General features: G+C 50.2%; 3 protein-coding genes across 5 annotated transcripts in view; 2 read left to right on the top strand and 1 right to left on the bottom strand.

Annotated features, from left to right (window-relative positions):
• The first annotated feature begins 2738 nt into the window (after positions 1 to 2738).
• Positions 2739 to 9529, top strand: ENTPD8 (ectonucleoside triphosphate diphosphohydrolase 8). Its single transcript, XM_026073350.1, has 9 exons — positions 2739 to 2867; positions 3364 to 3469; positions 4588 to 4750; positions 5333 to 5492; positions 6042 to 6272; positions 7285 to 7548; positions 8112 to 8222; positions 8545 to 8679; positions 9338 to 9529. The coding sequence occupies exons 1-9, from the start codon at positions 2748 to 2750 to the stop codon at positions 9527 to 9529; spliced, it is 1482 nt and encodes a 493-aa protein (XP_025929135.1). The 5' UTR covers positions 2739 to 2747.
• An 890-nt stretch (positions 9530 to 10419) lies between these two features.
• Positions 10420 to 25891, bottom strand: NOXA1 (NADPH oxidase activator 1). The gene is made up of 15 exons (XM_026073366.1): positions 25614 to 25891; positions 23855 to 23937; positions 22049 to 22157; positions 19864 to 19998; positions 18969 to 19076; positions 18105 to 18164; positions 17451 to 17488; positions 16571 to 16712; positions 14924 to 14983; positions 13642 to 13714; positions 13373 to 13431; positions 12631 to 12800; positions 11979 to 12084; positions 11763 to 11886; positions 10420 to 11525 (listed from the first exon to the last, which is right to left on the bottom strand). The coding sequence occupies exons 1-15, from the start codon at positions 25785 to 25787 to the stop codon at positions 11428 to 11430; spliced, it is 1539 nt and encodes a 512-aa protein (XP_025929151.1). The 5' UTR covers positions 25788 to 25891; the 3' UTR covers positions 10420 to 11427.
• A 783-nt stretch (positions 25892 to 26674) lies between these two features.
• EXD3 (exonuclease 3'-5' domain containing 3) overlaps positions 26675 to 27821 on the top strand; it is a 334835-nt gene continuing 333688 nt past the window's right edge. For all 3 annotated transcript variants that reach the window (XM_026073353.1, XM_026073352.1, XM_026073355.1), the window contains exon 1: positions 26675 to 26686. The gene's annotated coding sequence lies outside the window, so the exon portion shown is untranslated. The remainder of the gene's footprint in view (positions 26687 to 27821) is intronic.

Below are 27821 nucleotides of genomic sequence, written 5' to 3'. Positions count from 1 at the left end.
TGCACCGATCACGCACGCAGCGGTCATGCCTTGTACCTTGCTACTTGTTTAGAAAAGCTGTCTTGCCCTTAACCTTGGTTCCCACTGGCTTCTGCTAGTTTATCTGTACTTTCTCAGGATGTATCATTCCCAGCTGCACCAGTGTCCTTGGGTACGTTTGTCTGAGGCTCCTGTTGCTTGCTACTTGCAACTTTCCACCAGTTTAACCCTGTCATGACCCTCCACACAGCAGTGTCTCTAAGCCTCATCGCCTGAATTTTAAGGTCACCCTCCCTCCTAGTGAGGAACACTACAATATGAGTGATGTCCCACAGATGTTTATACAGCACGTTATTGTGGCCAATCAATAAACTAGTGCAAGAACAACCAAAGCGATATGCACAGCTGCAAACTTTCCACACTGGAAAATTGAACCATCCGGGATTGCTTCTTTCAGAGCCATGCAGCAACACACCTCTTTTCTAACTTTGGGAGCATCACCCTATCCCTTCTGTTCATGCACTGAACTTGCTTCCCTAAGGGTGATGGGCCAATGTACAGGAGTGAGTATCACTGCCCACCATTCCTGAGATGCCATTGAATCACAAGGTAGTTCGATCAGCTTTTTGCATTCCTCCTTCTTTGCTTTCGTCTTCCTGGGCTCACTTCTCATGTCCTGCTCTCCTCCTTTGGGCCTCATGGACTCTGTGCTTCCTTCAGGTGTTACCTCCTGCAGAGTCAAAATAGAAATTTGTCCCTTCCAAGAGCTGGTAGAGCTGGTTTCCCACCTGCTTCTGCATGCAGGATGGCACAGAGTTAACTCACAGAAGTTAAAAAAATCCTTACTGATCCATCACATAGTGCTCAGGACAGATTTTTCCAGGATGTGGGCTCGGCTAGGGCCTTTCTCCACTGCAATATTACCTTGAGCAGGGGCATTAATTCCCAAAGACACATTTATGCCCATGCAAACTCTAGTGCGGACAGGTTCTTGCCAGCAAGCATGCTCCTGCCAGAGAAGCTGTGTCCACACTGGACTACTCTTGCAAGCAAGATTCTGTGTGCAAAGCCCCACATACACACAAAGCCTAGGAGAGATTCTCACAGGGCTGATCAGACTAGAGATGTGATGATATGGGAATTCATAACCTACTTATATACAACTTCTTCTTGACATAGCTACCATACAGAGAAGGGCTCTTGGCTGTAGGAAAAGGTTTGATAAACGTTTCTTGTAGTCCCATGTTCCCTGTTTGAAGTATGTGGGACATAAGAGAATGGCTGCTATTCATCACGATACATCCCATGTTATACAGGGCATTGGTAGCCCTTTTTCATCACTAGAGATGCTGACTCAAAAACAGGACATTGCCAAATGTCTTTCCTCTCCTGTGAGAGCCACTGAACTGGTCTGGCTAAGGGCCAAGGGAATTCCTCTGTTTTTTTATGTACTCCCAGGAGAACTGCATAACAAGTGACAGCTCCAAGGCCCAAAGCACTGCTTGGGTTAAATGACACTTTGTCCAGGGCTCTCGGGCTGTCTGCCACTCATCTAGAGTCTGGATTGCAACCCAGCACAGTAGATGTAGGTTAGCCTCACTCCCTGCTGGCACATGCTGGCTGGGAGAAGCAGGGTGATGGAGGAAGAGGTGGGGGAGGTTTGCGAGTGTTGGAGACCACACCTGCGCTGTCCATGGAGATGTGTTAGCTGCTGTGTGTTGAAACTGTTGCAGAGAACCAGATGCTCTGGCTTTGCTTCTAAGCTGCAATTTCTTACTGATGCGTTAGGGCTGATTCTGCCAGGAACTGAGCTCCCACTCAAATAAGGGGGAGGTGCAGCACTCCATTTGTTCAGGGCTCTTCAGTGCCCTGCTGGCCTTGCCTTCTTTCATGTAAAATACTGTGTCTGTCTGCACACAGCCATCTTGGTTAGTGAGCTCGTGTGCACCCCAAATCAGTGGGAGCCTTCTGACTCTAACACCTTTCAGCCTGCCCTTTGGGCTACAGGAGGGGCTTGAAGATCATCTGTAGGCTGGGACACAGTCCCTGTGTGTTTGCTTACCTGCTGTGTATTTACCAAGAGCTAAGGAGAGCTGGACAAGGCAGGAGGAGTCACACAGCCAAGGAGATGCTGTTCCCCTACCTGAAGCAGAGAGAAGCCTTTCAGGGCAGTCATGGGACTGTTGGGCAACATATGTGTCCTGGTGGTGCCAAGTCTCATGGGAAAAGTTTTGTGAGGGTGCAGGTATGATGACAGAGTGCAGGTGCTGATGGAATGCAGCTCTGCATTCCAGAGGGGATGGCCCCCTTGGGGACCTGCCAGTGTATGGTCCCGCTCCCAGTCTGTGACTCAGGTTAGCCACTGCCATGCCTACTCTGTTGATGCTACTGGCTAGGGAGATGCTGACCTGCCACCCAGCAGTTAGATCAAGCAGGGCAGAGGGATCCAGACTCTGTGGAGAGAGGAGCCTGAGGGGGGAGACGGGGACTGAGGTTGAAAAGGTAGAGCTGAAGATGYCAAGCTGAAAATCCCCCAGGTTGGGAGAACTGAGAGAGAGAGAGGGTGTCCCTGTCCCTAGACTGCAAAGAGCCTCCTATAACACCAGCCATGCATTGCAGACTGACTTCAAGCCCTTGTTAGGACATGAGAGAAACCCCACCTTGAGAAGTCCCATGCCCATTCATGAGACTTACATTTCAAAACTGACCTTGCAAACACAGTGGTGCTGAGCGGGGGGCTGTGGCTGTTCTTGCAGGTTGAAGGAAAAATGGAGCACAAAGCCAAGGCTGTGGCAGTTCTCCTGGCAGCCACCTGTGTCTTCAGCATCATTGCCCTCATACTGACTGTCGTAAATGTGAAGGATGTATTTCTGCCTCCCAGCACCAAGGTAGGGTCCTTGGGAAGAACTCAGCTACCAGCTCTCAATTTGATGCCAGCTCCCCCTTGGTAAGGCCAGTTCTTCCGCAAACTTCAGGCAGGCTGTGTGGTTTGTCACCAAGATGGGGATAAACACCCATCTAGGCTGGCATGCCCAGTGCACACGAGCAGAGTTTTGTTTCTGTGACTGGTCTTACAGCACATACAGCCTTTTCATCACAGAGCACCAAGGAGCCTTCCCTGCTAGCTGGAAGGGGTTGTGATGGAGCCATGTCTGTGATATAGCTGGTGGCTGCAATGCCACAGCTCTTTCTCCTGCTGTGGTACTCTCTTCCCTCAGCAGTCAGGTTTTCCCTGCCCACCAGGGCTCCTGGAGCTCTCCTAGTTCCGTGGCCAGATAAAGCTGGCCTTAGCCATTCTTTCCCTCCAATGCGGGCAGTCCAGCACATGAATCTCCAGATCTGGTCTGCATGCCTTAATGCCCCGTTCCTTTTGCTTCCCTGCAGTATGGCCTGGTGTTTGATGCCGGCTCCACGCACACATCTCTCTACATCTACCAGTGGTCAGCAGACAAGGAGAACGGCACAGGCATTGTCAGCCAGGTGGAGGCCTGTGCTGTGCCCGGTCAGTGTGCTCGAACGTGTCCATCCCTGTCCCCCCGCCTCCCCTTGACTTAGATGCATTGGGGCTGGCTGGCCCCAGTGACAGCAGTGGCTGTCCCAACATGCCAGGGCTTGGAGCTCCATGGGCTGGTGGCTGAGAGGAGCTAGTCTGATAGGCTGCCTCTCCTGCTTGCTACACACACACTGAAGGCAAGTTGGCTGGTTCTCAGCCAGAGGGGCATTTGTTTCTATCACAAAGATGCTCTCTGGCTTTGGTACAGGGTCTGGTCTGTTTGGAAGAAAGGACCAGGCTAGCGAGGGTGGGTAGGGAGAGCCAGATGAYGCATGGAGCTGGGCTGGGACTAGTAGATGCCAGTGAGCTAGGCCAGAGGTGCTTGGGCAGAGAGGTAAGAGGGCTTAGAGCTTGCCTCGACATCAAATCAAGGCTCTGAGGCTATTGTGTGCCAGTTACTGGTTAACTGTGCTCTGAAGCAAAGGTCTGGGAGAGGGCAAAGGGTAAGAGAGGGAGCGCTTGGGCTAATGGCATTATTGGCATGCAAAGTTCTGGGGAAGGTAAATAGTGATATTTCCATTCCAGAGCCTGTCCCCAGCCAGCACAGGACCTTGCTGAAAGCTCAGGTCTGGCACTGGCCTCTAAAAATAGAACGAGTTTGTCTGAGTTTACTTGAACAGAGGGCACCTCTGTGTGTACTGACTCTGCACGTCCTCCTGGCAGGACAAACAAGAGTCTTCCCCTTCCCTTGGGGAAATAAGGAGCTGCCCATTTATGGACCAAGTCTTGCAGGACCAGTGGGCCATGTCCATACTCTACAGACACCCTGGATTACGCACGTGCTTAGCATCAGAAGATAGTCACACTGTGGTTCTCTCCCACCTTTGAAAACAGGAGCTTGGCATCAGCTCTTTCACTGTGCCATGGCCTTGCCGAGCATGCTGCCTCCAGGCTGACTGGCYTTGAGCAGTGCCCTTCTAGGGACAACCTTGGCAATCTTGGCACCACTGGCCCAGGCACTCAGGGAAAATTTCCTGCTGGCTTTCTGGCTCTGTGGGTGAAGTGTCTGTCCTCTGCCCCTCCTCGGTTGAGCTGAGTGTGCTCCCTCATGGGAGGTCATGTTTCAGGACCTGGCATCTCCAGCTACGCAGACAACCCTGCTCTGGCTGGAGCCAGCCTGAAGCCCTGCCTAGACAAGGCCATGATGATCGTCCCAGCAAAGCTGCAGYGGGAGACTCCCACCTACCTCGGGGCTACAGCGGGCATGCGGCTGCTGAGGTACCTGGCATTGCCCCACGAGCCTGGGCACCTCTGCAGGCCCTTCCCTACCACACGCTTTTGGTGACCATCACAGCCRACSTAGGGGGCTGGGGCTGGTGTGCTGGTGTGCAGGGGCTGCTGCCCCATCGGGGGGGGGCCATGCCATGGTGGTGGGCAGAGCATCTGTTTCTGCAGTCAGGCCATGGTGGCAGGCAGAGCATCCATTTCTACAGTCYGCCCACAGTTTCCAACAGAGCTGGCTTGGCATGCCCTCAGGGAAGCCCCACAGGCTGGCAGTGGTCCAAGAGAAGGAGGAGAGGAACCTTCTGGGCTAGACCGGGCACACATGCTCGCACAAAGCCAGCAGGTAGCGATTTTAGGAAGACTCCCAATCCACCAGCTTTGTGACCCTGATTTGGTGGCTTGAGGGCAGAGCCAGCCCTCGGGCAGGGAAGTGGACGGGTGGAAGGGGCAGAACCTCTCTCTGGTCAGTCCCACTCCTCTGCAGAAGACACCAGCCCTTTCCTGCGAGCACTGCTCTGAACACATGCCGGCAACTGCCTCGTCCACCRCATGGCATCTCTCTCCTTCCCTCGGCAGGGAGCAGAACAGCACAAAAGCTGACCAGGTCTTTGCCGAGGTCGCCAAGGCCATTCGCCAGTACCCTGTGGACTTCCGTGGAGCTCAGATCCTCACAGGGAACGAGGAGGGCTCCTTTGGCTGGATCACTGTCAACTACCTSCTGGAGACACTCATCAAGGTTCGGGCCTGGGGGAAGCAGAGTACCCATGCCCATCTCAGCTAGAGCCAGATTTCTGTAGAGCCAGAGGGGAGAAACATGTCGTTTTAAGGCACTAGTCTCCCAAACAAATGCAGCCTGCTGTGAACTGCACCTTTGGCTCCACTGGTGTCGTTAACAGGGCCAAGGGCAGGAGGGTCTTTGTGTCCCGCTCAGCCTGGCCCTGCCCTCACCACTTGACTCTGAGGTGATTTTGGTAACAAAGGGGCGCAGCAATGTCAGACCGCACCAGATCCTGCAAACGGAGCAAAGAAAGGGGCTTCTCYGATACCCTTTGCCTCCCTTAAGGTCGCTGGATCCAAGCTGACGTGCAGCAGCGAAGGGGCCAGATCTCAGTGCTACACTGAGGCCTGTGTGGGTGTGGGAGGACATGGGCTGCAAGGGGTGAAGCAGGGATCTGGACCATGGAAGGTTTCTCGGGGGCTTCCAAACCCACAAAGCCCTGACTGAAAGGACAGGGACGGCGATTTTCTGCATTTCAGACTAACACGTGCTCTCTTGTGGGGCTAGTTTTCCTTTGCAGAGAAATGGGAACGTCCACAGGCCACGGAGGTGCTGGGAGCTCTGGACCTTGGAGGTGCCTCCACACAAATAACCTTCCAGCCTGGAGGTACCATCGAGGACAAAAACACCTCCGTCCTCTTCAGGCTATACGGCACCAACTACTCGCTCTACACCCACAGCTATCTCTGCTACGGGCAGACGCAGGCCTTGAAGAGGCTGCTGGCGGCTCTCCGTGAGGTACTAGAGATGGGGCCAGCCCCTGCTGACTTCCTCAGGCATTGGTTACAAGGATCTGCTCAACCACTTCCCATGTTCGTGAAGAATGCCTTCCAGAAATGGTAGACGTGCCTGCCTGTGGAGAAAGGGTTACGGAATTTGGAAGTTGTCATGAATTCAAAAGCCTAGCTCAGATGTTCTCTCATGAACTCAAAAATGCTCTCCCTTGGGTAGAAGGACACAGTTCTCTGCCAGCGCTCCCTTCTCCCCAGAATTTGTTTTTGTGAGGACATTTTTCATCACAAAACCAAATTGTTTCCTGAGCCCAGCGGTAGCCTCTGGTTCTTCCCTATCCCCACAGACACGGGCATGAAGTGTTCCCTGGCAGGGGTGGTTTCCAGGGTACCAGCTCCACTGAAACTAGAGTGGTCTCAAAAGCCACCAAGTCCTCCGCTGCACAAGAGGTGACTTGTTTGCTCCTGGTAAAACATAGGGGAGGAAAGGCCACACTGTGCTAAATGGCTTGCTTTGCTCCCCGTGCTCCCTGGCGTTTTGTAGTGTATCTCCTCTTCCCGAGCCTGTGCTCTTGCTGGCCAGTCCTTGGAGGTCACACTGACCTGACAGCCCTACGCAACATCCAGGGAGGAGAGGTCAGGGAATCCAGGCACCTGATTTGGCAGTGCCTGGCTAGGACTATCTAGTCTCCAATGATTGCACCCCTAAATAAGCGAGGAGGTGTGGCAGGGGGCTGAGCCCCTGCACAGCTCAGTGCAGAGATGATAGGGAGTCCTCAGTGGAGATGGGCCAACAGCAGCACTCCCTGAAGCTGGGATGCTACAGCAGGGGAGAAAGGGAGAACTCTCCTGCTGTGGGCAGGTTAAAGTCCTGCAAAGGATGAATCCCGCTACCCCCCACATCCTCCTGGGCTCCAGATCTTGCTTTTTGGCAGGGTCTAAGCACAGGATGGGCTGTGGAGGAAGCGTCTGGCTGCCATCCCAAGCCAAGCACTGCTAACAGCTCCCGCTCTCTCTAGGGCAGCTCTTCTCCCCTGCGGATATTGCACCCCTGCTACCCTAAGGGATACCAGGAGAACACCACCACAGCAGCCCTCTACGACAGTCCCTGTGTCCCCACGCCGAGCACACCCAGCACTGCAGAGGCCCTCACGGTGACAGGGACAGGAGACCCAGTGGCGTGCAGGGCCGCCATCCAGAAACTCTTCAACTTCACCTGTGGAGCCCACAGGACGTGTGGGTTCAACGGCATTTATCAGCCCCCTGTGCGGGGGCAGTTCTTTGTAAGGAGGCCTCCATCCATGCGGTTGTGGCACTGGGAGGGCAGGGGCTGGGAGCTTCCTCTTCCACTGTTTGTGGGAGAGCAGGGGAGAGAGGGGACCCCAGAGCTGGTCCCGTCTGCAAAACTCTCCTCGTAAGCTGGGAGATGGCTTCCACTTCCTGCAATGTCTGAACCATACCTGAGGAAAACGGAAAGATCTTGTCCCCACGGGACATGTCTGAGCTTGCTGGGCTCCCAAACACAAACAGCAGTTCCTAGTCTTTGGAAGATCCTTAAGCATGTGCTGGATGCAGAACCCTGGGAATACCTGGGACTCTGTCTCCTGGCTAAACAAGACCCTGGATCAGGCTAGGATTTGGCCCAAGAAGTAGCACTGATATGCTCTGCAGCTAGCTCAGCCAGCCCTCCTCCTGTCTTGTGCCCTGTTATCTCACTCCTCTAAGGCAGAGATGGCAATGCTGACCCCAACCCAGAGGGGCTGCAAAGAGGCCTTCTTTTGGATAAGAAGGGAGATGTAGTTTTTGTCATACTTGGTAGCTTTTACAGCCTTCTGTTATTCCCTAGGCCTTTTCTGGGTTCTATTATACCTTCAACTTCCTGAACCTGACTGGCCAACAGTCTCTAGGCTATGTCAACTCCACGATCTGGGCCTTCTGCAACAACACCTGGAAAGAGGTAAGAGCACTGTGAAGAGCAGCTAGGAGCCTTGTACCTGTCCAGGCCCGATATTCTGGGCTTAGGAGGGCAGGAGAGCTTCGACGAGCCACCTCCTAGGGTGACTAGGGGTGGAAGGAGCATTCCAGCAGCTCCAGCTTGGAAAGAGCGTGCTGCTGAAGAGGTTCTTGGTACTGGTGTCCCTGCTTCAGTAATGGGGTTGTTCAAGAGCAATGCTTGGGATGCCCAGGAAGAATACACCATGCTGTTCCCTGGGGCAGGGAGGGCTTCTGAGCATCTGTTTTATTCCTCATCACATTGTGTCTTCCAATGGCCCTCACAGCTGGTGGAGAACTTCCCACAGGACAAGGAACGCCTGCACATGTACTGCTCCACTGCTGTTTACATCCTGACACTGCTACTTGAAGGCTACAAGTTTGATGAGCATACATGGAGCAGCATCCATTTCAGCAGAAGGGTAAAAGCCCTGAAGGGCAGTGGGAGTTGGGGGAGGCAGCTGCTGGCTGCATCCTTCCCCTGGCAAGAGGAGGAAGAGGTGTTCAAGAGAAGCATCCCTGGAGTCCACTGGGCTAGAAATGTGTCCCTGCCTCATGCCTGCCATCTAGTGATCCTAGCACAGCATCACTTCTACCTGCCCCAAAGCCTCTGATACCTACTCTTTTCTCATTTATTCGGGTGAGGACACAAGATAATTTTAACGGGATCGGAGAAGGGCAGAGCAAGATTTAGTAACTTTGATCTCTGATACAGGGCAGAACTGATATGAGTGTACAAGAGGGGATGGTGGCCCCCTGACCCATTTGCACCAGAATATAATGAAACCAAAGGATCATGGAGGTGGAAAGTTCCAAACCAAAATCACATGCAGGTCACAGAGGGCACATCTGGCCCACAGCAGTCACCCATGTTCAGCTCCCTTTTAGTCCTTGGGGAAGGTAAAACAGCCAAAGCTCTGTGTAACTGGCGCTGGTAAGATCAGGTTTGCAACAGCCAGGTCCATATGTGAAATCACAGCTGGGGCAGCTCTTGGGAGAGGTGCCTGTCAGTCCCTTGCGCCAAAGCTGTCAGTGCTTGGGAAAGGCACTTCTTGATGTCCCCTTCTGCTCTTGTCTCAGGCAGCAAACACGGACATCGGCTGGACTCTGGGTTTCATGCTGAACCTCACCAACATGATCCCCACAGAGGCTCTGGTGTACGTCAAGGGGCAGCAGCCTGGTCTCTGGGCAAGTGCCATCTTCTTCATTGTGCTGACCACTGTGGTGGGCTTGGTGGCCATTTTCCTCCAGTGTTTCTGGAAATCCAAGTAGCTCCCTGGATCCTGGCTAGGAGAGCCCTGCCCACCGGAACAGGCAGGAAGAAGTGGTATGAGAGAAGGTGGAAAAGGATGAGGGCATAAGACCCTCTACATTGCTCAGGAGGTCTGATTGGGTCATCTCTGTGAATACCTCAAAGATGGCAAAGGCAACTCGAGCTCTCTACGTCCCTCCAAGAGGAGAAGACTCCTGACTCCAGAAACTTCTTCAATCTGGCTGACAAAGACTGAGATTTGGTGGCTGGAAGATGAAGCCAGATAAATTCAAACTAGAAATAAAATCCTTTTTCTTTTTCAAATCTGGAGGTTGCTAGCCATTGAGGTTTCCAGCCTAGCACACAGACAGTTTCTATCCCTTGGCAATTCCAGTCCTGTTGAGATGCTCTCCCACAAGGTGTCCCACAGCTCTGTAAGAAGGTACAGGTGAGGTGCGGGGATGGTGGGAGAAGTTCTGCAGCTGCAAGGTGCCAGAAGCAGATCRGTAAGTGCAGCTAGCCTGTGTTGCTTCACAACCATCCTGTCTGAACTTGAGTCGGGCTCTGCAGTGCTGGAAAGCAAAGCCAAATTTGCCTGCAGAGAGCCATCCAGAGCCATGGGAGGGAATCAGTGCTGGCAAACAGTGGTGGCCAGCAAAACTGTCATGAGGCCCCCAGCCCGGCACTGCTCTGAGGATAGGGGTGACCTTTTCTGTATCTTGCCCTGTGCACGGGAATAGACACCTTGAATTGAACCAAGATCCATTTCTTTTCCTTTTTTGAATATGTGACAGACTATCTTCCCAAGGATGGACTGTCAGCTGTCTTTAAAATCTTTACTGGCATATTTCAGCAGAAAAATATAATCAGCAGTTGATTTAAGAGCTGCCAACACTGGTCCAGGGTTTATTTTATATTCAGGCTACATAGCCCAGCTTAATCAGACACTAAATCCACAGCAGGTTCCACCTCCAGGCACTTGAGTATTTTATTTAAAACAGCCCAGCCCAGCCCAGCTCAGCAGGAGGAACCAGACAATCATTTCTCCCCAGCCCCTCCAAGCGACTGCCTCTGCCAGAGCCCAGGGCCCCTGTGAGCAGGAGTGTTTCCACAGCTTCCTCTTCTCCATGCTGCAAGACTGCTGCTCACACGGGATGGGGCAGTAAAATCCAGACAGGACTTTCCAAGGACTTCAAAAAAGAACCAAAGGCATCTGGGCACAGAAGTGACAAGTGCCCTTTGCTCTCTTGCAGATCCACAGGGTATTTGCTGTGATGATACATGGAGCTGATACATGGTGGGCCTAACCGCTGATGTCACCCCATATACCCCACTGCAAACCAGTTACAGAAGGCTTTCAAAAGAGAGCAGCAGCTTGCTCTCTGGTGCAAATAAGAATACATGGCACAGGGGCACAGGGAACTGGGTCTGCCTGCTGCTCACAGATGGCTATGCTCAGCCCCATTAGAGTGAGGCTCAGCCTCCCCAGCCTGAACTTGAGCAGGAGAGGGAGAGGTGGTAAACTCCATTTAGAGGAACCTCTTCCCACCCATTAGTCTGAACTCTTGAAGTCTAGGTGGGCTCCTCTGGTTGCTGCATGGGCATTTCCTGTAGCCAAATACCAAATCCTTCACTCTTCTCTCTGCCCCATACAAACATATCTTTGACTGTAAGAACAGAGGTAAAAATGCCAAGTCTTGGAACAGGCTGTAGAAAACGCTGCCAGACTGCTGGAACTGACCCCATGGGATCCATAGGTGGGGGGACATCTCCTGTCCAGTGTAGCCAGCTTCATCAGAGTGCCTTGATGGGCTGGCTGTGGCCAGAATGAGCTGGCACTAGTGTCTCTGACCCATGGGAGGCAGGACTGATGGCAGTGGGCTCTCTGTGTAGTCTGGCAGGAATAGGTCCCTGTTGCCTATAGGGATGTAGTACCACAACCAGACCGAGTTGCAAAGCATTTGGGGAAGATGCCAGTCTTGCCATTGCAGTGTCCTTCAAGCCAGTCCTCGTTCACTGGGAAAATAAAAAAGAGCAGCATGAGCCCTGGTCCATATGAGCAGGGTTAACGAATTTTCATGGCTGCAGTTCAACTCTGGGCAAAAAACAGTGCAAGCCTGCACATCTTGAAGGCTCAACCCTGAAACAGCACTGCAGAGAGGCCATCTACTTCTCAGTGTCCCCGCTCCCTTCCTGCAACAGACTCCGAAAGCTTTGCCCAGTACAGCCCTGTGGACAGGCCTAGAGGGCTACCTTCAGAGAGAATGTCCAGTGTGTCTCCTTTACTGAACTCCAGGTCCCCTGGCCCCTGCGCAAGGTAACCATGCTGAGCCAGCATCCTGTAGAGGACCGGTCTGCCTGAGCGGGAATCCGAGCCCTACAGGAGAAAGGCGGTGTAGAGATTGCAAGGCAAAGCAGAGACTAGATTAGGGTTCAGCCCAGCATAAAAGCATGTCACAGCCCACATACCTCGCACCAGAGTGTCAGCCTGCCATCTGCCAACTGTTGCCATATCTTCCCCAGATCTTCCTCTCTCAGAACTGCAACCAGTTCTTTGCTGTCCGAATGCCTGCAGCTGCAATGATTCATTGAGATGGCTCAAATCATCTGACTTAAAGCCAAACTTAGAGGCAATTCTAGCACTCTAAAACCTTGAGTCTTACAAAGCCCCCTTTGTAAACCAACTCTGAGCTTGTCACTGTGGCTCTCTGCATGCTCACTGGGCAGATATGGCCCTGTCAGGGAGAAATTCATGTGCCTGGACACTTAACTTGAGGATAAGATCCTAAATTCTCTTGACTACACTGACTGCATTCCCCCAGGGATGTTATAGTCAGGGACACCTCATGCCAGGACTAATTCACACTTATATCTGACTCCCAAATTGCCCTGTGTTGATCCTAGTGTATTTTAAAAGCTGAGCTGAGCTGGAGAAAATCAGATATACATCAGCTGCATCTGTATAGAGTTTTTCTTTGTGTTCACTCCTGTTTCTCTACCATTGAGCAGCTTCCCRGGAAGATCCTTTGGGTCTCCAGAATCTCCCTGGCCCGTCATAGGCTGCAGGCTTCAGTGCATGCACTGAGAGCATGGATGTCCCCCAGACCATTCCACAGCGTACCTCAACTTCCCTTGCTCTGCTTGCTGGCTGAACTTCTCCCTCAGCAGAGCCCGCAGCTCTGGCAGAGATGGCACCTCGCCTGCTCTCAGCGCTATGGTGCAGTCACAGTGGACTCTCAGTACAATGGGTCTGTCTGCGCTGGATAAAGCTTCTTCTCGCGCCAGTGGGATCTGTTGAGAAATACGGCACAGTGGACAATCTGGTTATTCAGGACTCTCTCTCATATTGAGAGAGGTGACACAGACATGAATCTCTCAGCTCAATGCTACCACATAACAATAGTGCAGTGTCAAAATGCAGATCTGAATTTCAGAGGAGGAACAACATGGTGGGTCAAAGCCCAGGATCTAATGTTCCTATTGTGACCCCAGGAAGCCTGTCTCTTAGTTGGATGGCACAGACCCCTCCCAAATCCATACAAGCCTTTAACTATACAAGCAGGGCCCCAGTTCTTCTAGTCAGCTGGAAAGATTTCTGCTTAAAGTACAGATGACAAAAGATGACTCCAAAATCACTAGAGATGTGTGGCAAAGACAAAGGCAGCAGGGCTGATGGAGATCTGCAGCTGACAGTGACACAGAAAGGTGTTGTCCCCATGTGGGGGGATTCCAGTGATTTTGGGGCAGCTCAGGAATTTTGGAGGGTCTGGCTAGGAATTCCCCTTGCAGTTTGTACAACTTTGTTTTTTTTTAGGCTGTGGCAGCTTTACTTTGCGAAACTTTTGGTTTGTGAAACACCTCACCTTGAAGTCCATCTGGGAAACATCATCATTTGCAGAAGCATTTTCTCCTTCAGGAGATTCTGCAGAACAGAAAAAAACAAAACAAAACAAAACACATAAACTGTGCATGCAGAAATCATAGACACCAAACAACTATTTTGCAACCTGCTAGCATACAGGCAGCCACTGCTGCAGCAAGCAGCCAGCCTCCCCACACACCCCTAAAGCAGTGGGGTTTTGGCACAGCAATTTCACATAATACCCATTGACATCCTTGGCACAGGGGCTACCTGGCTTTCGTTTCACATGGAGACGGCTGGGAGGCACCTTGGCAGGAGGGAGGGGAATCCCATTGCTGATCTTCTGCAACAGAATAACACAGCAAAGCATTAAGCAGAAGACACTGGAAATTGGGCAAGGCCACTGTTCAGGACAGAGGCTGCAGCAGGTTATAATGTTCTGAGTGTAGCTCTGGACAGAGCACTGGGGAGACCAGCTCATTAACCGACTGGATGAAGTAGAGCCGTCAAGTTCTTAAGGGTTTCTGAAGCTCTCGTGTCTATTGTGTAGCAGGTAGTGATGAGTGGGTTGATGGGTCGCTTTGCTACCTGGCCTCCTGCCCCTTCCTGGGTTGCTGCTGGAGCAGAAGGGGCTGCTCACACTGCACTGAAGGCTCTTTTCACCATCTCCCAGCTCTGCTGGCTCATCTGATTGAGCTTAGGCTGGTTCACAGGAAGACACCAGCAGAGCAAAGACCCAGGCAAAGGCCTGTCTCCATGCAGCAAATGCACAAGTGAGTGCCACAGCCAGAGATTCATTTGGAGGAGAAAATGACAGCAATATCAGAAGAGCTGTGTGCTTCAAAGACTCTCCCAACCACCATACTGGGGTCTGAGTCACGCCTTGGCTGCTTTGCATTCAGATGGTAAGGGTCAGGATCATGTGTAGGCATGTCTATGGGGTAGAAGGGAGATGAAGGAAGTTTTCCTAAGTGAAAGGTGAGAGTTCAGGGCTTAAGCACATGGCCTCTAAGCAAGAAGCTGTGCTTGTTTAGGATTTACTGTCCCACTCCAAGAGTGAACACTTCTCACCCGCTTCTGTGCTAAATCTGTGCTAAATCTGGTCACTCTGCAGACGTCACAGGAGGAGGCTGGAAGCCACACGACTGTGTGCCTCAAGTCCTCAAATTCATCACTGTGTTTCAGTGGCTCAGCAAGTTAGAGTGGGTCAGAAGAGCCATGGCAGCTGCTCATGTTTGTGTGATCCATCAGCCCACAGCAAATAAAAGATAACAATACCTAGGCCAGCCTGAAATGAAAGCCACTGTGCCTTGGACAGGTGTCTAAGCCCTTAGATTTTGCTGGAAAGAGATCAGAAGCTCAGAAAAAATACGCATTTTTCCTGCTCTTAACTTTTCTCTTCCAGTTCAAAAAGCACTTGGTTTTTGCTCAAGGTGAAACAGTGTGTTAATATCACACAGTTATCCTATCTTGTGATAATCTTACAAATAAACGTCCTGAATGTATTTCTTGGCCCTTTCCTCTTCCTCTAGTTACAAGGTTGGCATCTCACCCATTTTTCCGTCTTTGGGGCAGGAGCAGGCTCCAGGAGAGAGGTTGGTATATGCAGCTTCTGCAGAACACAAAGCAGAGCAGAATATGAGACAAGAGCTGGCTGTGATGGTAGATGCAGCCCCTAGTTTGCCCAATGCCATCTTGCTTTGCACCACTTCTGTCCTTGCAAAACACTACTCCCTTCTCACCCTGTTGAAATATGAATGTGCCCATGTAGGGCCCAGTGGAGGGCAGGGTAACCAAGGATAAGGACTGTGGTTTGCATTCAGTAATTGCTGAACAAATTCCGACGGCACTTTTGCATCTTTTTCTGCAGAAAGCAATGTTAGTAATTGAGTGGCTGCAGTGTAACAGATCAAACATCCACTGAGCCCACCAGCCAGCTCCTAGAATGGATGCTTAGGGAGAGAGTAATAAGGATGTTGAGGGGTACTAGCCCAGTAACATTTTGCGTCTTCTGGCAATCACTGGTTTAGAACTATTAATATCAACTGACGATTGTGAGTAATTACAGTTGTTTTTTTTCCAGTGTGCATTATTTTACATTTATTGACTTCGAATTTCATCTGACACTTTAGTGACCAGTCAACTAGTATATTCAAATCCTTCCATAACTTTTCACTGTTAGCTTCAAACCTGAGTATTTTGAATGATTTGATATTGTCCTAGACCATTGTTTCCTTATGCACTCGCTTTACAAGATGACTTAGGAATACATGGAATGCTTTAGGTCACAGCAGAGTCTCTGTGGTGACATCCTTTCTTTAAAAAAACTGTTCATTTATGCCTGTCCTTTATTTTATTTCTACCTGTTAATCTATTATCAGTCCTCAGAGGACTACCTCTCTATTTCCAGTACCTCAGGATGTTTTTTGAGTATTTTTGTGAAGAATCTTTTGACAGTTTTTTTGGGGAAATATGCAGATAATATATTCACTGACCTAACCCAGATGTGCACTGACTCTTTCAACAAACTTAACTAAGTTTGTAAGGAATGGCTTCTCTCAACAAAAGACTCTCCCACATTGTCATATTTATCTGTTTCTATGCAATCTATTTATACTATAGTTCCACTAACACACTAAACTAAAGTTGTCAGCTGACAAAAGTTGTAGCTGACTAAAGATGTCAGACTTGCTGGGCTGCAGCTCCTTGGATCTTCCCTGGAGCCCTTTATAAAACCTTCCCGCACAGCTGAAACCTTTCCCAAACCTTCCCAAAGTTAATTTAACAGAGATATTTCACACCAAGTAAGGACCAAGCTGTCTCCTCCTTCAGCTCTGTTAGAGCTCTCAGGTGACAAGTACTGCTGTAAACTGTGGTCCCTGCTTAGGTCTGTAAGCCCATCTGATTCCACCATAGGCTCCTGTATGGTGGAGAGCACAAGTGCCTGCAGAAGTGCCCTTGTGTATTGATGGAGCTAAAGAGGTGAATGGGAGAAGCTGGCGGGAGCCATGTATCAGAGACACCTATGGCTAGCAATTAATCTGTGGAAATGAGCTCGTGAACACATCCCTTGCTCTGCAGTGCTATGGATAGGTCTCAAAGGCACATACTCAGAAGGCTGCAGTGAGCTCCTGCTTACAGGCAGAGGTTTGGTCTCTCTTGGTTGGGAGGTGCTGGGAAGTCCATCCTTTTGCCTTACCTGTCCATCATGTATGGCTGTAGCCCAGCCATCTGCTCCTTTAGTCAGCACAAAGACCAGACTGTTGGCTTTCACTGCTAACTTTTCTGAGTCCTCAGGGTAATAATGGGACAAAACCCGATAGTAGCCTGATTCACGGTCTCTAGAAAGAATGGGAATAAAAGTACCTTTAGTAACTTTGGAGTTCTGATACTGGGACGACTTTTATCCAAAACATTGCACTGAAGTAAAATGGCATGTGTCAAAACTTTAAGATGGCAGGAAACTTTGATTTCCATTGTTACTCTTTTGTTCCAACTGTGAACCAAGGGAGCTTGAAGAACACTCAGATTTCCCAAATGCAACTGCCACATTTCCATTGTGCTAATAAACATCTTCCAGATCAAAACAATGATTAAAATTTAGCCTTGAAGAACTGTTGGCACAATATTATCAAAACAAATCACGTTCATGTTTTTTGAACCAGGGTTGAATTTGGCTTAGCAAGGCAGGGTTCGTAGCCAGCACTTGGAAGCTTTGTCCTGGGAACTAGAATTGGACAGCTGAGCACCCTCTGCTGCTGAGCTGGGCAGGAGTCACAATCCCATTTCCCAGCCATGTCACGATTATTATCTATTTCCCAGGACCATTGAACTGACTCCTGCAGACTGCTCTGAGATTTTTGCATTAGAGATGCTACTATCTGCAAAACTCTTGTTAGCTGCAGCATCTCTTGCAGCCACACAAGCCTTTTGCACATTCAGCATTCTCTCCATCAAGGGTGAGAGGTGGGTGTGGATCACATAGGGTCTTCAAAACAAAGATATCAGAGGACAAAACATGACTTTCTGAACAGAAATAGTGAGAGAAGAGTGAGACCAGGGCAGAACTAGTCACTTACCGCAGAGCATTGGCACTGGGTTCGTAAAAGCCCTGTTTCTGTGGGAGGAACAACAGCATCTATTTTAGAACAGTATGTGACTGAGCAAAAGTGCCACCTTATTTATTGTCTCTCTGAAGAGGAGGGAGCTCTTCCCCTTTTGACCAGATTTGTCACACCATAACCTCCAGGCTGCTGCTCCACACTTTACCAGGATGTACTTTCCATTTCTCCCACTCCCTCTTTATCCCACTAGGTAGAGAGTAACGAAGTCTTTCCTCCCTACTCTTTGCTCTAGGTAACCCATATTACACTGCAAGCCACCCATGTTTATGCTGACAAATTTACTAAATTGCTTTGCAAATATATGTGGAGTACAGCAGAGGCTCCACTGCTGCTTTAGCACGGTGAGGAGACAAACATGCATCTTCTAAGGGATGGAGACTCACATCGTTGCCTGAGTCCCCTCCAGCCAATATTGAAGCACCCCAGCTGGCTTTGAAAGACCCCATGGTATCTGGTCTGATACGGGGCTTCACAGGCAGAAAGTGCACTTTTTTTTCAGTGATGCATTCTTACCCTGATGGTGTCAGGATTTGAGGAACTACATGGAGCTTTATGACAGCAGCATGATATTGCTGTGTATTCTTCCTTTCACAGCTATGTCCTGCTCACCTGAGGCCTAAGAGGTTCGAAGCCAATGTATTCATCATTGGGAATGATAGAGGAGATCACCTGCCGGAAGACAAATTAATGACTGAATCCAAGCTGCATGAAGAGACAGCAGGGCCCTCTCAAACTTCCTGCAAGACTAGCCACTCAGACTCATTTCCTTCTGACCTCTCTAGTGGTCAGGCATAAAGCAGATCCTTGCGTATCATGAAAAGTGCAGAGGTGGATCCCCAAAACAACTTCAACTGCCCTCGTCCCTGTTTTCCCAAGCAAGTTCTGCAAAAAGTATGAGTTATTCTCCCTTCCCTTTACTCATATAAGAGTTCTCTGGCCTGTGACATTTATGCCATGTGCCATGGCCACAGAAGGGATCAGAGAAATTCTCTCTTGACTTGTTTTTAACTACACGACAAAAGATTTGTCCCCCAAGTACATGTCTGTCACACTGGGAATGCAATAGTGAGTAAGAGTGGGCTAGAGGAATCTGCTCCTCTTGAAAATGTAATTGTCAGCAAAATGACAATCACAAGGTTCCCTAAGTACATGCTTTGCTTTTTCAGACTTACAGTGACTAAGATGGGGAAGGTTTTTTAGCAGCAATGTGCAGTTTTGATAGAAGAGGGCACAATTCTAACAAATCTCATCTTGTGTTTCCCAGATGCCCTGACCAGCTGAAAGCCCTGAGAGTGTTGCTTTGGGGTCTCTACCAACGCAGGGACTGATGAAGTGGCCAGCAGTAATGCTCTCTGGAGATGTCGGAGGCTGTGATTTTAATCTGCTTGTTGTTAATCCTAGTCATCATGTGCCTCACAAGTTTTTCTACTCTATGTTTGACTTTCCTGTAGATAAGATGATGTTACCTTTTACCTTGGGTTTACCCAGGAAATCTTTTGAAACCAGCTCTTCAACTTCCTTCTTTCGTGGTCTGAAAAATTCCCCAAGCGGAACCTGCATGGGCTCTAAAAACAGATGGTCCTAGGGTATGGAAAGAAGATCAAGGAAAAGCCATCAATTAATATTAAATTACCATCAGTGAAAAGCAGGTACTACTTCCCTACGTGTATGAAATCAGCTCCAGGGAGGCATTAGGGCAAAAATTATGGCTGTGAACTTGAAAAATGACACTTGGATTTAACAAGCATATGCAAACCAAAAGCACGGAGGCCACTGCTCAGTGTTGAGTCACAGGCTGACTCTGTTGACATTGGATGGGTGGTAAGGGAGGGCAGTGAAATAAAGTTTCTTAAACAAATCTCTGATCAGTTTTTCTAGTTGATTTTGAATGTTGTTGTTCAGTCAGTCTGTGCACCCACAGAGTAGCATCCAATAGCAGAAATAAATAATACACTGACACAAAGGACAAAGGTGGTGCTAGAAGAGATTATCAGATTACAAAAAGCCATTGTCCTTTAGAAAGGATGCAAATAAGATAAGGAAGTGTGGAGGTAGCAAAATAATGACTCTTCCAGGGCAAGTAAATTAGAGAACTGTAAGTTGCTTCTGATCAAACAAGAGTGGAGGTACATTCAGTCTAATGGGAAACTGTTATTTAGAACCAGCCCCAGAAGGTAGAGTATCACATCCTCTGTATATATATATATCCATCCTTTCTATTCAAAATGGCTTAGACTCTGTCACTAAGAGACCATGCAGGTGGGTAGGCAGGAAGGCCTGAACATATAACAATTGGCACATTTTTATCTTAGATTTTTTAACTTGAGCCCAAAGCACCCCCAGAAACAGCCTGTAGAGGTAGTCTTACCTGCACCTGCTCAAGGGCCAGGTCCAGGATCGCTGTTCTTCCTTCAGGTCTCCACACAAGAGCCTTTTCTAAGGTAACTCTAGCTTCCTGCCACTGCCTCAGCCGGCACTGCGCTGCTGCAGTGCTGTACAGCACCTAGAACCAGTGAGGAGGGAGCAGAACCATCTGGCTCTTAACTCAGAGGGCTGAGACCGAGTGGAAATCCAACCCAGCCTACTGCACTCAGCAACCTAGGCAAGAGGGACCAGGTACTGAAACACCAGGCCAGAAAGGCCAGAAAGGATTTCCTTGGCAAGCTGCATGGTTTTCTCTCCATATGCAACTAGGTAATATTTTTTTCCTGTGCAAAGTCACTCTGACTCTCTCTCACTGCAGAATAACCTAACTGAAATTGCTCCGCTTTGCAGTGGGGTGTGAATGTGCAAATCGTGAGCTGCAGCTTGCTACCCTTTAGCAGCTTATAAGCATGTTCCTTGCTGATGTGCAAGGTGCAGGAGCATTACAGACTGGGTGTGGGTATCCTTGGGTAGGAAAACTCCTCTTCTTGTCACTGCCCAACAGTTAGTGTATAGAAGTAGCCCAACAGATTGCCCTGTTAGATTTCTTGTTACCTTATATGATACGGTTCTTGGCTTGCAAGTTGCTTTAAAATATTTGGATGTAAACAGTGCTTGAAACAGAGATGCAGATAACAAGATGCTTTTCCTTCACTCATTCATCATGCTACTAGAATATTGCTGTTTCTGGGTAGAATGGCCCTGCTGAACATCTACTGGAACTGTGGAGATGCTCCCCGTTGGAGAAGCAAGGCACCTGCCACTCAAGCCTCCGAGAGGCAGCAGCTCCCCCTGAGCTCAGAAGCACTGCCCATGAGAGTGGCAAAAAACCTGTGGATTTTGGAACCATATGCCACATCTCCTCTCCCTTGAGAGGATCACATGCAGCATATCAGAGGCCATGCATGGAGAAATCTGATGGCACAGTTCTCTAGAAAGATTTTATTTGCATATTAAAAAAAAAAAAAGAGAGAGAGAGAGAGAGAGAGAGAGAGAGCCACAGCTAGATCTGAGTAGAATGAGATACAGTTGAATCAGGAGGCATATTCTGAGTCCAGAGTGTCAGCACAGTGACAGCACATATTCTGGTAATGTCTACAGCATGTGGAGGGAGGAGCTGTTTATTCATACCAAGGAAGGTCCTGATTCCCTCAAGAGGCACTTTGGGCACTTTTGCAGCCTGGTATTCTTCAAGGGGAACCCATTGTTTCCAAGGGTGTGTGAGCTGACAGAAAGGAGTGCTGGGGACATTCATGTTGCTCAAAGGCACTGAAACTTTTAAAAGCAATCAGGTTCAAGTGAAAACCACAAATGTCAAGCAGAACTTCTTCCTGCCAGGTATAAGGAACACAAAAATTGAACAAATCTGAATGACAAGTTCTTGGGCACGCTTGGTTTGAGATACACAATGACTCTTCACTCTTGTAGAAGTGAAGGATTAAATACCTTTTCCTGTATCTGCTTTTCAGTCCACATACATAGACTCAGGACAGAGAAGAAATGAAACTTACAGTCACGCACTTCTATAAAAAACACTGCATTTTTACAAAAATATTTACAATCTATTCAGGCTTAGGTCTTTTTTGAACAGGATGTGTCAGGATCAGTCCATGGAACAGTGTAAGAGCTAGAGACTGAAGTGCTGCAGAAGTGATAAGTATCATCAAGCAGCTTGAAGCCCAGTGTGTAAGGTTAGACCCAGAGGTAATATTAAGACCAGCGTCTATAGTCGGAAAAACAGGCTTTCATGCACATGAGCTTCATCATAAACAAATTAAGCCTCAATTATAAACAAATTATGTTCCCACCTGTCTATACTTCAAGCTATTTCTGCTTTTAGAGCAGAAGAGTTCACAAAATGTACATGTGTACTTACACAGGTAAGCTAAAAAATACATCCCTATGCAAGGAGCTGTACAACCACTCAGAACAATTTTAATTTTCAAACTATGAGTAATTTGCTACAACTTTTCAAAGATCCTTTAAAAAAAAGAGCTGCAAGCAGAAATTTACTTTTGTTCTAATGTACTGTCCTGAAAAGCAGTTAGGTTAATAGCACCTATTGCTGAAAACCTGATGAATACCTCCAACAGAGGGGAAGGACTACCGAGACACAGAGTGACCCTTACCTCCCATGCATTGAGTATGTGTCTCAGCCCCAGCTGCTTGTAATCGATGAACAGATTCTTTCTTAGATGAGTGAAGGCCATACGATAGTCAGAGAGAGCTTCTTCGTACCTACAACACAGAGATGACATTGAGAATGAAAACATGAATAGACTCTAATTAGGAAGACCAAGAATCAAACTAGCAAAGAAAATCATTCCCTTTCCAATAGCCTGGATTAGGAAAGCTTCACTGGAGACACGTCTGTAATCTTGTGACCACAAAAAATTCCCTGTCCTCTCTTCATTGGTGTTTAGTACAAAATGAATGTGGTTTGTGTCTCCTCTGGGATTACCTGCACTATTTTACTGTTTGGGATGAATGACGGTTTTTGGTACCTGAAGTGCAGTCACAATTCCAAGAAGGAGAAAGTGCAAAGAACCAGGATTAACAAATCCTGTGAACTTTAGGCAGTGATCCCTCCCCAGCTCACTGCTGGCAACTTTGTCCTAGCAGACATCTGAGGGGAAATGAAGTGATGGCTGCATAACCCTTGCTGACAGCGAGTAGTAAACACACATGAATGGTCACAGCAATACTAGCAGAAATCTAGAGACACTCTAAGGAAACAAATGAGTTTGAATTTACACCAGTTTTTCTTGGGGAAGAATTTGATTCAGCTCCCAAAAAGATAACAAATTCTCCCTCAGCTGGGAAGGGATGCACTAAGGCCCTCTGTTATGCAGGGCAACTGAAATCAGAAGTAGTTCCCACTGAGGTCGCGAGTGGTGAAATAAAGGGTCCAGGAAGGACTGTACAGCATCCACTTGGCCAAGAAGCTAGCCAACACCATCAAGAGAAACTGCCCAGGTGCCCACTTGAACACAGGTAGGTGGGGAGCAGCATCCGGCAGGGCATAGTCAGGAAAAGGAGCTGTGGGATGTTAGTGACCATCACCTCCTGGAGCAGGTCTGCTGCCCTGATCTACTGCCCAGCATGCGTGCCCTGGGGGTGGCATGCTTCGGTTTTGCCAGCCTCAGCACAGCACTGAAAACCCAGCTCCAGGGTGCGGACCGGGACTTCACCATCCCTGCCCAAAGCCTCTGCGCTGGGCACAAACATCACTCAGACTTGGCAGGCTGCTAGTGCAGAGCTGCTCACTTTAATTCACTCCCAGAAATCAGGATACTCATTTTGTGAAATTAAGGTCTAGAAAATACAGAAAAAAAATAACAGGAAAGAGAATAACTGAACTTAAGAAGTGAAGAGACTTGTGAAATCCTCCACCCACCTCTATGTGCAGGATGTCACTGTGGTCTAATTCTAGGAAAAATGAGGAATCAACCCAGTGACACTAATGGAGCAATCCCAGTGTTAAATCAGTGAGACTGAGATCAGGCCACATAATCCACTCTCAGCAGAGAGCGAGTGTCAGACACCCCCGGCAAACTGCATTTTTAGGAAGTCCTGGCTCATGTGTAACATGTAAAGACACACCAACCAATTTAATTATATTTTTCATTCCCAAAGAAAAAGTGAATGGCAACATAAACTGCCAGCCTCACATGCAGCAGTGACTTCTTCCTCCTTGTGTACAGGATAATAATGTCACATATTAGTCTGCCACTCCTGAGGTCCCAGAGTTGTGTAACTCATATCTTCTTAGTTCTCCTCTGTAAATGGGAGATAACACTGGCCAACCTGTGACGTGGCTTGCAAGGTCAAACTGGACCTTATAAACCATTTAAGATCACTGGAAGAAGTGAATTTTAGGAAGATAAATTATTACTGAAAAAACAAAGAATGAAATGGGTAAGTACTTCACTTACATTTCTAACTGCAGACGGACAAACCCTCTTTGAAAGAAGCCAACAGCTAGAGAATTGTCCTTGGTAACTGTTTTATCAAACGCCTAAGGAGAAAAACACAGACACATCCCAAAGATCAGTTAAGATCACTACTGGAGTCAGTGGCTGCCACACGTACACAGCCTGCACAGCCATCCACACCCCATCTCCACTTGCACTCTGAGCGGGGAGCTGAGGCCAACTGCCCCCTCAGAGCTGTTCAGACACCCTCCGGTGTGGCTGTGCTACACACGCAGTCTCGCACAAGGCACGGACTTACACTGATGTCACTGCGTGGCTTTAGAAAGGGCTCATGGTAAGCCAGTTTGGACTAGCAAACTTGGGGCTGCAATTCAGGTGTGAGGGGAAAAGGCAGCTCTGAGTGTACAAACCAGAAGAGGTGACATGAGCTGAGCTTCAGTTTTTTAATGATTCCTGGGAAAACAGAACGTAAACAAGCGAGCCTCATTTGCCATCCAGGATCTTGTAATCTGAAGACCCAGTAGCCTGGAGGAGAGTTTGCCCTCACACTCTGAACAACCTCTTTCTGTCCTGTCGAGCCTCGCTGACCTACGGGAATAATTACGTCGAGCCCGTCAGGCTGGAGAGGGCTGTTTGAAACAGCCTGTGGCGATAAGTATGCAAAAAGATGCAAGTGAGAAAACTGAAGGATTTTGCACCGTGCACCTACAATCAATATTCCTGGTCCAGTTTGCAGGCTAAATTCAGGCAAGTATCAGCAAAGCTGATAACAGTTCATGGCAGCTGGGTCAAGGTAACACCGTGCCAGGGAAATTTCCTTAGCATCTTTTCTGAGAAAGATGGGTGGCTGCATTCTTTCAGTTGTCATTACAAGCAGAAAGTGTTCAGATGACGAATCAAGCCTGAAACCCTGGACTTTCTTTACAGTGCCTAGATGGGCTGTACTACACCAGTGAAAAATAGACTGCAGGAGATCAGGGAGTGACTGTGCCTCTCGCTGGGGTGACGGCTGTGTTCTCTGGTGACTCAGCCAGCACACCTTATTTTAACAGTCTGCTTTATTATGTTATAAAAGAGAAAAGAAGAAAAATCAGCCGTTGATCTAGGAGGAAGTATTGCTGAGCTTCTTCCCAGTCAGTATATGTCGGTCAGGGCTAAAAAAAAGGCTCTGGGCACCACCCTAGGGACATCTCTGCCACGCCACTCTGCTGGGAGGCCCTGGGGGCTGGTCTCACTTTCCAAAAGGCAGTGATTTTTCCAGCATAGCTGTTTCTTTCTGGAGGTCTTGAAAATTCACACAGGATTAYCTGGGGGCACACACGGCTGCAGTGCTCCGTATTTTATATCCGCACCATCCACTCCATCACCACCTACATTTATGCTATTAGCCAGACATTTAGAACAAGAAACCCTGGATTTGGGTTTGAGAGAGATTTCTCAGAAAAGTCTATTTTTATGGCATTATCCCCTCAAAAAACACAAGGAAAGTAGTGTCACATACTACAGAGCCCCCAGACCATTTCTCAACTGGAATTTCAAGCCCTGTAAAGTCCGCTCATTGCCGTACAGCTCTGTCTCCCAGCTGGTCCATGCAACAGTAGCACTGAAAAAAAACCACCCAGCACATGTTATCAGCCCAGATTTCCACACTCTAGCCTGAATTTGCCTCCCTGTTTCCCCTTTCAGCCAAAAGAAACGCAAAGCGAAAAACATCATGCTGGCGATTTTTACTGCCTGCACTTTCCTGTTCTGTGCTCACCTGCAGAGCCTGCTCCAGGTTCCCTGTTATGAGGTGCACGCAGCCTATGTTGAAATAAATCCGAGAAGGGGGGTCCTCGAGGCTGGAGAAGATTCTCAAGGCGGCGTCCCAGTCTCCGCTGTCGGCCGCCAGCACGCCTTCGTGCCAGCTCCTCACCAGGTCTCGGTACGCCATCGTCCTCCAGCAGGCGCAGGAGGAACAGGTTCTTCCCTGGCCCCGCGAGGCTTCTCCTTGGCTGCCGGCCGGAGCCTCGCCTGCAGCCCCAGCGACGGCGCTGCCTTGCGCGGGGAGCCTGGCTAACCAGGAAGCGGAGCAGCCGCGAGATTCCCTTCGTTCCTCAGAGGTTAACGACTCCCTCGACGGAGGAAGGCACAAACGAGGAGGTGCGTCCCGCTGCCGCAGAGGCGAGCGGCCGGGCCTGGCCCGCAGCGGGACCCTGAAAGGCTGTAAGCCCTGTTGTAAGCCGGCCAGCAGGGTGGTGAGGGGGATCCCGATGGGCCCAGCGTTGTTTGGGGGAGAAAGGCGAGATGAGACATGATAAACCAGAGAATACTATCTCGTTTGGCCCGTGAAAGTGAAGGGCAACCAGTTGAAAAGTCATCAGGAGAAATTCCCTGGCAGTACAGTGAACAACAATGTGTGAAACACATGCAAGATTGGCAGAGCCCATCAGGTTTTTTTTTTTTTTTTAATTTATCCTCATGGCCATATTCTGATGCACGTTAGCTGTGCTAAATACGGTAGGCGTGCAGCCTCGCGCTGTGATTAATACGGTAAACCCCTCACGCTCCGGGGCCCGCCAGACCCTCCGCCGCCCCCGCCCGGCCCGGGGCCGCCCTGGTGACGCAGGCGCCCCCGCGCTCGCTGCTACGGGCGACACCGCCCCCTGCAGGCGCGGTGCCTCGGTGCCTCCGGAAAGGCCAGCCGGTTGGGGCGCGCGGGGCTCGGCACGGGAGGTTCCTCCCCGGGCCGCGAAGCGGGTTTGCCACCCGGAGCGGAGGGGAGGGTGCACCCGGGAAGGCTTTTAGCGACGGACGGCGCAGTCCCAGCCGCCGTTTCCGGGTTGGTGCCAGGTGAGTGGCAGGAGCAGGCGGCCGCGCCACATGGCGCCGGGGCAGCTGCCCGGCCGGGGCGCGGCTCCGCGCAGCCCAGCCCTATGTGGGGCCGGGGCTGCCCCTGGGCCGCGGGGCGGCCGGGGTGGAGCTGGGCCCGCTTCCCCGCGCAGTGCCAGGGTAGGGGGGGAGCAGGGCCCGGCGCTGTGAGGCGGAGCCCGGCGCGTCGTTGCCGGCCCGGCGGGGCGAAGCGGACTCGAGCCTCGAGAGCGAAAGAGGAGCGGCGAGCAGGGGTCGGGGTGGGGGCTCGGCGGCGGGGCCGCTCCGGGTGTACGCACTTCTCAGCCGAAATAAAGCCATGACGCGTCTCACGGCCTCCCTGGTGCCTCTCGGTGGAGCTTCGCGCGCGGGGCGCCAATACGGTGCTGGGGCGCTGGAGAGGGGTGTCCTGCGGCGGTGCGCTCGAGGCGTATTTACGGTACCGCGCGGTACGGTTGCCGGGAGGGGCCGTGGCCGTGCCGCGGCGGGGCGCTCCGTGAGGCCTGGTGCTCGGAGGAGTCCCCGGTTTGGTGCTGCGGCCGCGGGAGCTCCCGGCCCCCGCCCTGCGAGGGGCAGCGGGGCCCGACGGGCCGGAGGTAACGCCGGGCGCTGCCCCCCCCCCCCCCCCTCGGGCCTCCCGGCCGCGGCCCCCCGACCCCGGCGGGGGGAGTCTGGCGGCGCCGAGGCGGGGCGCGGCCCGGCCGCGGGGCCGGCAGCGCCTGGGGTGGCTCCGCTGCCGCCGTAGGGAGCCGCTGCGGGGGAAGGAGGTGGCGGTTCTGCCTAATAGGTGTTTGCTTGAGAAAGGTTCTGCGCCCGGTACAGGGCGGCTGTGTAGTGGATTTTTATTTTTACTTTTTAAGGGCAGGAAACTCCTAATTCAGCCTCAGCCATTGCTGTTTCTTAGGTACAACCAGTTTGAGCTGACGATTGCAAATGGAATATGGCACCAGTCAACGATAGGTGCATTGTGGATGAAGAAAGGCTGTCTGCTGAAGTTTTAGGCAGCTGCTGGCACATCTGACTAGGAACATAGAACTTTGCCTTAGTAGGAACATAGAACTTTGCCTTAGTAGGAACATAGAACTTTGCCTTAGTAGGAACATAGAACTTTGCCTTA

Source organism: Apteryx rowi, unplaced genomic scaffold, assembly GCF_003343035.1.
Source record: "Apteryx rowi isolate R43461 unplaced genomic scaffold, aptRow1 scaffold_367, whole genome shotgun sequence".
In the NCBI taxonomy this organism is placed as follows: Eukaryota; Metazoa; Chordata; class Aves; order Apterygiformes; family Apterygidae; genus Apteryx; species Apteryx rowi.
Note: the sequence above shows the minus strand (reverse complement) of the source record. Positions and strands in the feature narration are given on the sequence as shown.